General features: G+C 33.9%; 1 protein-coding gene across 2 annotated transcripts in view; it reads right to left on the bottom strand.

The window, feature by feature from the left end:
- Positions 1-717: 717 nt before the first annotated feature.
- Positions 718-10,124, bottom strand: part of LOC127428460 (collagen alpha-1(V) chain-like) — a 143,601-nt gene continuing 134,194 nt past the window's right edge. Inside the window, exons 64-66 of one of the 2 annotated variants that reach the window (XM_051676845.1) lie at positions 9,251-9,319; positions 4,904-5,137; positions 718-3,540 (exon numbers count right to left, since the gene is read on the bottom strand). In XM_051676845.1, coding sequence (XP_051532805.1) covers positions 3,394-3,540; positions 4,904-5,137; positions 9,251-9,319 — 450 coding nt within the window. In that variant the 3' untranslated portion in view covers positions 718-3,393. Of the gene's footprint in view, positions 3,541-4,903; positions 5,138-9,129; positions 9,199-9,250; positions 9,320-10,124 lie in introns of both variants that reach the window. The other variant, XM_051676846.1, reaches the window with a different exon arrangement.

Raw genomic sequence — 10,124 nt, 5'->3', positions numbered from 1 at the left:
ACAAAGTTTGAACCAGTTTGATAGAAAAGTCCATATATTTTAATGTATAAATTTTTTATTTATATACAGTAAATGTTAGTCTTTGTACTAATATACATATTTTGTTCTAAACACCCAGTCTTAATTTTTTCATTAAAAATTTAGGTTTAGCCTTTTTATAAAATTTATATTCATGAAAAAATATTATATATATATATATATATATATGTGTATATATAATGTTATTGTTTTATACTAATATACCTCTTTTTACCACCTTAAAAATGTTAAATATTTAAAATATTGTAGTTGTTTTTTTTTTCATTTCCTACCTGGCTGTTATAAAGCGCATCAGGTGAGCTGCTACTTTAAGTCATCATTTCTGTATCACTGTATCAAATGACTCTCATGTTAATTATGGCGTGAGTACTGCTGTCCTTCAGCAGAAACACACAATGGAATGATATACCATTTCCTTTTTCTTAAGATATGACATTTTACATGTATATGTTTTTATAGAAAGTCCTGGAAAAAAAGCTTACTCAGACTTGACCTTGTTTACCTCAGACATATACAGTATAACATGAAAAGGTGACTAGTGACATTTCTAAATTTCATCACTTGAGTATATCACATGTGCACATGCATGACCCCCTGCAATGATCAGATATATATATATATATCTGATATCAGATATATATGTATCAGATATATATCAGATATAAAGAACACTACTGGTATCAATTAACATTTATTATTTTTAAATAATACAATAAATATACTACAAAGGAACATCGGCTTTGGTAGAGTTACAACAATCATCGCTCTCTCTCCATTTCACAATGAAGGACAGACCTATTTTCATTGGAGCACTTGAAAAGTAGATTTGAAAACTGGTGATAAAAATGTGGATTGGGAATCAAATTAAACCGGGGGGAAGAAACATCAAGAGAAAGAGCTTAACAATTTCATGCATACAGAAAAGTTTTAATGCTTCAAAAGACATACAAGGGTAGGTGGACACAGTAAACTTGAATTTATTGACACAAACAACCAATATCTCTTCTATCTGCTCGTACACAGGTTTGACAAGACCGCAAAACAAACAAACAAACAATACAAAGACAAAAACAAAACAGAATAAACTTTATTGGCAGCATTACTGCTGGTTTTGAAATGTACAGAAAAAATTGTTGTTGTTGTTTTTATTTTGTATTGATAGAAATGTGTCAACTGGATATTCCATCTGTATTTTGAATCATCTTTAAAGACATAGTTCAAGTCATACTTAAAAATTGGAGAGCAAGATTTTGCAGTATCAGGTGTAGTGGTTTAAAGCTAGATAAAGAGTGCATAAGAAAAAAAATCTAGTGGCAAAAGATGCTGAAAACTAGACAGATGAATAAAGAGATGGCTCTATTGAATTTTGAAAACCTTCAATGTGCAAATGCAATAAAAAAGTATCTAGGAAAATTTTGATCTACAACGTAATTGAATAATCATACAAGGACATTTTGATTCTTGGTCTTAAAGTCATAAATTAAAAACTAAAACTGAGAAATATCTTTCGAAGGACTGCAGAAAATCAGCAGGAAAATTAACTTTTAATTCCTCTGCATAAGCATTTGGTAAGCCTTTGGTTAAATTCCCAGAACCCTCCAAAATATATCTAATTAAAATCCCAAACCAATTTTCAACTGTTAAAAGTTTAAGTATTTTTAAAAGTTTGAGGTGAAACGCTGTTCCACTGCACTCATTTCAGGAAATGTTAAAAAATAAAAATGAAAAATTCAAGCTCTCAGTTCTGTTGTAAATAAACTAGAGTAACACTTTACATTACATAATCCATCTTACACATAATACATGCTATTATGTGTAATTACAATAGCATTAACTATGTAACTATGTGTACAAGCAGCTCCACATAATAATTACAAATTATTCTGTTTATTACAAGTACATTATATAATATGTAATATGAACATTGTAATGTAAAGTGTAAACTAAACACTTTGGCTGACCATTTAAGAACATAAATTATCTCCATATGCAGTATTTACTAATAACATTTAGATTCTGGACAATGTTGAATGTGGTGAAACACTAATCAGAGGAATGATAACAGAAGAAAAAAACATTTTCATCTACAAATGAATATGATTTTACAGCATGCATAAAAATACTTCCCCACTTTGGACATTTTACCCACAGGAAGCAAAGCTAGGACTTTGACAGAAGGTGTGGAATTGCTTAGGCATCACCGCAGAGCCATTTTCAATTAAAACGAACAATAAAAGGAAACAAAGGTATATATTTGTAGCACCACAGACAGAAGGAAATAGCACCTAGTTTACCGATATTGTGTTTCCTCGGTGTGATGTCTCCCATTGTGTTTGTGCTCTCTAGAGGAAAGCAAAGTTTTCATGAATGTAAAAAAAGTCATAATTCCATGATCAGAATCGCCTTGTACACACGGGTCATGTTCACAAGGACCCACGAAAGCCAGCAAATTAATGCTCACATTATGGCTGTGTGCTGTTTTACTTTTATTGTCATTTTGTTGTTTAAATTACAAAAAGACGTTCTTCACATCTGCAGTAAGACACAATTTATTTGTTGCATTTGCGTTTTCTTTGTTCTTTAATAATTTCCTTTATTTTCTTCAGACATGTGGGAAATTTTCTCAGGCTCATCTTTTTAGGGGGAGTTTTTTTTTTTTTATGTTTTTCCAATAACCAGTAGCTCTGTCCTTATCATTCAATGGGTTCACATGCATGTTTTGAAGCCAGAGCCAAAAAAACACTTCACCACAGAAAAATATACAGAAGGTACTTACAAACATAGAAAACATATTTATATATATTTATATATATAATCACCATTCCAGGGAATGGAAGACAAGTATGCACAAACAACAAAGCTTGGAAGTAAGAGTTAAAAGGGGGAGCCACATTAAAAACAAAAAACAAAACAAACAAATGAAACTTTCTCGTACAAGAAATTCTGAACCGTATATTGCGCTACATGAGGAGTCCGTGAACAGGCCTCCCTGCAGAGAGTGGTGGGAAATATAAACATGGATCTAATCTGTCTATACAGCCTGTGGGAGGGGCTTCATGGGGGTGAGGTGAAGAGACAAGCGTTAGGTGTGTGCGGCTGGGAGAAACATAAGCGATGACCTCATCCAGTTTCAAAACTTGCATGTGATGCAGAGGGTACACTGAGGTTAAAAATGTTGCTCTTGTTAAAATAACCCATTGCTTAGACATCCATTCTTTCTTTTCTTCAAATTTTGATATCTGTTGGGTTTTTTTTTTTTTTTTTTGGAAACACAAAACTATACAAATAAGTTGTCCTATTTCTTTCTTGTGTTTTGTTTCTGAGAAAATGAATATGTGTGCTCGGCGAGCAGTCTTAGCCGATGAAGCAGGCCGGTCCGACCTCAAAGCCGAACTTCTGTGTCGCTCCACCAAAATCGTTGAACATAATGTCAACAAATGGTACCTGCTCCACTTTCGGAGTGTTGATCTCAAGAATAGTCTTTTCATAGCCCTTTTTCAACTACAGGAGGAAAAGGTAAAAGAAAGGGTAGGGAGAGAGAAAGAATAGAATAGAAGTTTTACTTGACAGTGTATCGGTGCACAGAAGCAAAAAATAAAGAAATTAAAAAATTACATAAGCAGTCGTTTGTAAATTGCTTAAATTGTTGCAACAATGTGACAATTTACATTGACGTGACAGTTGCAAAAAGTGTAAATTGTTCATAAAAAATATTTGTACCTAAATTGTCACATCAAACTAATTAACACTGTTGCAAAAATTGTTGAATCAGATGCATAAATCCAATTTTTTTTAAATTCTCACAGTATCATATAGAGAATTTACATTGATGTGACAATTGCATAAATTGTAAATCATTAATAAAACCATCAATAGAATTTAAATGAATGTGAAAATTTACGCAAGAATGTTTTTACGAACAATTTATAATGTATGCAATCGATTTGACAATTTATGCAATTATTGCATAGTTTGTTGAATCAAATGTATAAATTGTCACATAAAACCAACTGATGCAAAAATTACATAAATTGTTGAATCAGATGCATAAATTGTAATCATTTGTATAACCAATCTTATTTAAAATCTAAAATTAAGAGAATTCACATGGATATTGATTGCATAATTTCTAAATCATTCATAAAATTATTCTTACGTAAATTGTGACATCAAAAGAATTTACATTGATGTGACAAATGCATTAATATTCTAATTAATTACATAAAATGTAAATTGTCCATAAAAAAATTCTAAAGTAAATTGTCACATCAAACTGATTTACACTGTTGCGACAATTGCATAAATTGTTGAATCAGATGCATATTTGTAAATAAATTATATCAACATTTTTACATAAATTGTCATAGCTAGAGAATTTACAATGATGTGACAACTGATGTGACAAAAACAATAAGAATGTTTTACAAACAATTTACAATTTATTTGACAATTTATGTAGTTATTGCATAATTTGTTGAATTAATTGTATAACTTGTAAATTGTTCGTTAAAAACATACGTAAATTGTCACATTAAACCAATTAACACTGATGTGGCAGTCGCATAAATTGTTGCATCACTGCTTCAGTTGTTGAATCAGATGCATAAATTGTAATCATTCATCTTAAAACTGTAACATCAAAAGAATTTACATGGATATGACACTTGCATAAATTGTACTGTTCGTAAAAACATTCCTACGTAAATTGTTGCATGAAGACAATTTCTATTGATGTAACAATTGCTTAATTTGTTGAACCAATTGCATAAATTGTCATATAAATGCAACTGCAGTATTTACATAAGAATAGATTTACGACGAATTTACACTGAAGTTTGTTCTATGTTTCAGTTAAAAAGCTTACCGCACAGCCGTCAACAGCGGCTCTGATGTACGGGTTGTTATCGTAAGACATCTCTTCATCGTTGGAACCCAGGAAACGAATGGCTTTATCGTGAGAGTCCAGTTCCTGGTCGTGCCAAGCAACGGACTGGTAACAGTTGTAGGTAAGGTTCTGCCGAGCAGTGGCACTGAGTAAACGAAGGAACGTCATCTGGACCACTCCGATCGGGTTGCCCTCTGCATCCACGTATGACAGCTACATTGACAAACAGAAAGCAGTGCGGTCTAGATAGCGGCTAGATAAACTCCCCCTAGAGGATTTGTTGAAAACTACACATCACACCCCTTTGGTCTGGTAGTATTTTATGGTCTGTTTTGGATCTTGATTTGGGCTTATTCATCTATGATAGCTAAAAACATTATTTAGCTTTTTTGGAATTTTTCATATAACATACTTAAAAGTTTTAAATGAAAAATTCAAAGGAAATTTCTCTGTTAAAAACAAGTTACAAGTGCATGCTGTTGATTACCTAATACAAATAATTTTGATTTCTTTCTTCCTGCTGTATATGGCAGAAATAGTTAAAGTAGCATTATACAATACTATACATTTCCGAATTCAGCCTTTCTGTCTTTCTTGTGACCATACCTATATTTCCCATAATTCACCAGTGGCAGCAGTTGTTGTAAACCATGCATCACTGTTTGAGTGCATATGCATATCTATTTGGCTTCTTTGCATATTTGCATATTTATCATTACCAGCTAAAACTCAGAACTTTCATTTCACCCATTACATCAGTGAGCAGTAAGATATGTGTAAAACTGCTTCTCCAAATCAGATCTGCATGTATTTAATACAAAAATTCATTTAACATTCAAACATGGATGATAAACTCATTCTAATCTGTTATCTGCGACTCTAACCACTAAAATATTCAAATCAGATGTATTGTTTTAAATGCAAATTCTCCCCTTGTGGTGTGATGCAACATTTGCATTACGAAAAATATGCAAATGTTTTGTTTTCATTCTTTTATATACCAACCCATGTTTAGAAGAACACTCCACCTCCTCTGATCCACAAACACACACTGATATGACTGACTTGAGAGCACAGCACATGCAGCATGCACACGCATACACCACATTATTACATACTTACGAGTTGCCGCTCCCATCACACACTCATACTGACCTTGCATGCATGCGTTGACCCTTCACACACACACATACATATAAACTTGTATGCAAATACTTGTGAGGACCTCCAACTGACAACTGTTAATTATTCATTAAAGCAGAAAAAAAGAAAACCTTGGCAATACCAACCACAGTATTGTTTGAGATACCTTACAGTACCATTAAAATACCATATATATCTAAACAGTGGTATTACCTTCTGATACCATCACTAAACCATGACACAACATAGTACTTTTTTGTAAGGATAGTGAGGACTGCCCTCATAAGTTGCTTTCAAGAGGTTTTCCTGTATTTGAGGACATTGTCAGAAATGTACCACACAAGTATATAAGCTCTTTTGACATATAATCACATGCAGGATGTGAATGGAAATACTATTATTAAATAGTGCAAATTTTTTATAACAGTTGTTACATTTGCAGTAAAAACATTAATTCTTGGTATAAAAATGTATGTTGTTACTCGCAGAAATACACATTCAAATTCAAAAACGTAATTCTTGATATCTATAACTGCATTTTTACTAGTAGAATTTCACAAAGATCTGCCATCCCTTTCTGTTCAAAACGTGATTTCAGATATCTAAATTAATTTCTTACTAGTTGAAATTCCACATATCAGCAATGTACTTCTTGAATTACAATTTTTCATATCTGTAATTTGGTTTTCTCTAGCGGCAATGGTAATTTCAGATATCTGTAATGTGCTTGTAACTAGTAAGATACTCTTAAGTAGGGCTGTCGATTTATCGTGTTAATTCAGAGTGATTAATTAAAAAAATTAACGCAATTAATCATGTCCCTGGACCATAATAAGGAATATTCCTTATATCTGAGTAATTCAAGCTTGGCGTACCACCTGTTTTCTCCAGGGGGCAGTAAGCGAAACTCATTGTATAGGCAATGCACAGCTTATACAGACAGAGAGCAGACAACTAAAGATGAAAGAACTCGTACTTTTGTTCAAAACATGAAGTTTCAAACTTCATTTAACTTGACACAGTGACCTAAAAACGGTATGTTTATGATGCGACGCAACCGAGATGCTCCAAAAGCGTCAAAATCTGACGCAGGTGTACATTGATGCGTCCTTAAACAAACCCTCATAATAAATGTCAGACTGATTGTCAAATTCAGTTGCAAAATCGATTGCTATGGACTGTAGACCAATGATAGACTTATGTTAAATGATATGGAAATAAACAATATATTGCATTCTAAAGCCACTTTTTATATTGTCTATTTTAATGCTTTACTTGTGTGCCAAAATAATGTAATGCATTTTAATTATCTGTATTATTATTTTTTAATAATATATATATATATATATATATATTTATGTATGTGATTAATTGCGATTAATTCGAGTGATTAATCGGCATATCATTTAATAAATTCGATTAAACAATTTAAACGACTGACAACCCTTTTAAGATATATTTAATTACTCTCCAATTTATTGATATCTGCAATCCATTTCCAGATATCTGAAATACCAAATCTAACATGTTGAAATACATTTACAAATATAAAAAATGTGCATTTTTACTAGTTGTAATTCAGTTGTTGGTATCAGGAATGGACCAATGGCACAGCCATTAACCAGGAAAATAAAAAAAATGGCACTCCATGTTAAAAAGGTTGCCAATCCCTGATATAAAAAAATAAATAAAAAATTTACTAGTAAGAAGTGACATTGCTGACATGTGAAGCTGGAATTTCAATAATTAATTATAGATATCTGTAATTGAGTTTTGAATAAGAATAAATGACATCATTGTGGAATTCTATTAGTAAAAATGCAACTGGAATTGTTTATTACTAGTTGAAATTCCATTTTTGATATAAAGAATATGTATTTCTGCGAGTAATTATGTTATTTGTGCTATCAAGAATTCATGTTTTTACAAGTGCAAATGTAGTAACTGATATAATAAATGAACACTTCTACTAGTAGTAATTCCATTCCTGATATTAAGAATGAGCATTTTTAACGATGAATTATCAACAATTCATATCCTACACATGGTTAAATGTTGAAATTGCTTGCGATACAAGTAAACAGACTGTGTATGTGTGTGCTTTTAACCCACCCACCCCACTTAAACACCTGCCCTCATAATGAACACATTACCTCATGATCACAGCTGCATGTCAAGAGTGGCTGAACCCAGAAGCATAAAAGAGAAGTGACTGAGAGCCAACATGGATACTGAGGGCTTAACACTTCATGCGTCTTAATGTAATGGATTGCTAACCGATTGAGTATGCACATTAATTTACACTTGGCCACATTAATGCGTCTCCGCAAAATATATAAATCTCATCTACAATTCCCACGTTTTATCCAAATCTAACCTCACTTCCGTGATAAGCTAATGCTGGGTTGCAAGTCTTGCTGCATTTTTGGCTCTTAAAAACAACAGGAGGCAGATAAATTTGCATTGACGTTTGACACTTAGTCTTTTCATGATCGGGTAACTATCTGATAAGTGAAAACACATTAAATGACCACTTGTAAATACGCACAAAATTTCCCGTATCTTTCCTGCTCATTATCCAAGGCTGTTTGTGAGTAAATTTAATCTAACCTGGAGGGATATTTAATTTAAAAATGTGAAAAGTTAAACAAATCTAATATCATCTCTATTGAATCTAATATCTGGTCTCAGTCACTTCAAGGTGATTTTCTCAAACATACAGGCACAGAAGACAAGACCGATTCCATCAGTCAGAACTTTGATGATGAGAACTCAAAAAATCTTTCTGAATAGGTAATTTTTTTTATTTGGGTTTACTTGGTGCTACGGCAACAGACTGACTGATGGCTCTGCCTACAGTCCTCAGATAACCAATAAGTCTGAGCAAACACCTTTTGCTGCCATTCTGTTGATGACCATGCTCTGCCACAAAGACATCCAAGAAGCATGCAGAAGCACAGGCCTCCAAGAGACAGAACCGCGGATCCTCTGGACCTGAGAACCACTGAGGAACCATGGAACCACAGAGAACCAGTCCCGTTCTCTCATGCAATCCTACTTACCATTGACCCTCTCTTGTAGCGACTATACCATGTGCCTGGACTGTCTTTGGGCCAGCGAGCCATTTTGCTCTGTAAAATAGGACATGATTTCAGGAGGAGAAGGAAGATGAGTCACTCTTACCAGTTTACCACGTTTGAATTCACTGAACCACGACCCTGGATTCTCCTTCACCCAAGAGGTGAGCCTGGCCTGCATACCACAGCAGGAGAGGGAGAAAGTTAGAGACAATAATGAAGAGAGAGAGAGACAAAGAGATAGAGAGAAAGGCAGACAAAAATTAACAGAGGAAAGAAGAGAAGAGATAAACATTTGCCAGGATATTTCAGCATAGCACAGTTGTTCAAATTAAGATGTGTCTGAGGTTGGGGCCTGGGTAGCTCAGTGGTAAAAAGACGCTGGCTACCACCCCTGGAGTTCACTAGTTCAAATCCCAGAGCGTGCTGAGTGACTCCAGCCAGGTCTCCTAAGCAGCCAAATTGACCTGGTTGCTAGGGAGGGTAGAGTCACATGGGATAACCTCCTCGTGGTCGCTATAATGTGGTTCGTTCAAGGTGGGGCATGTGGTGAGTTGAGCGTGGATGCCACGGTGGATGGCGTGAAGCCTCCATACGCGCTATGCGATAAGATGCGCGAGTTGGCGGTCTCAGACACGGAGGCAACTGGGATTCGTAATCCGCCACCTGGATTGAGGCGAATCACTACGCGACCACGAGGACTTAAAAGCGCATTGGGAATCGGGCATTCCAAATTGGGTGAAAAAGGGAAAAAAAATTCCCCCTCCCAAAAAAAAGATGTGTGTCTGAGGTTAATCTCACAAAAAAAAAATCAAAATCCTTCCCAAAAATCCATGGAAAAAAATATTATTATTAGTATTATTCAGTAATAAAACAGATACTGTCATTATGTATTTTACGATTTCTATAAAACACAGAAGCAATGCAAAAGAGATGCTTTTGCATAATGGTAGAATTTAGAGGGAAAAATGCTTGGTTTT

Source organism: Myxocyprinus asiaticus, chromosome 38, assembly GCF_019703515.2.
Source record: "Myxocyprinus asiaticus isolate MX2 ecotype Aquarium Trade chromosome 38, UBuf_Myxa_2, whole genome shotgun sequence".
NCBI classification, from domain to species: Eukaryota; Metazoa; Chordata; class Actinopteri; order Cypriniformes; family Catostomidae; genus Myxocyprinus; species Myxocyprinus asiaticus.
The sequence above is the reverse complement of the archived record's forward strand: the minus strand, read 5'-3'. Positions and strand labels throughout refer to the sequence as shown.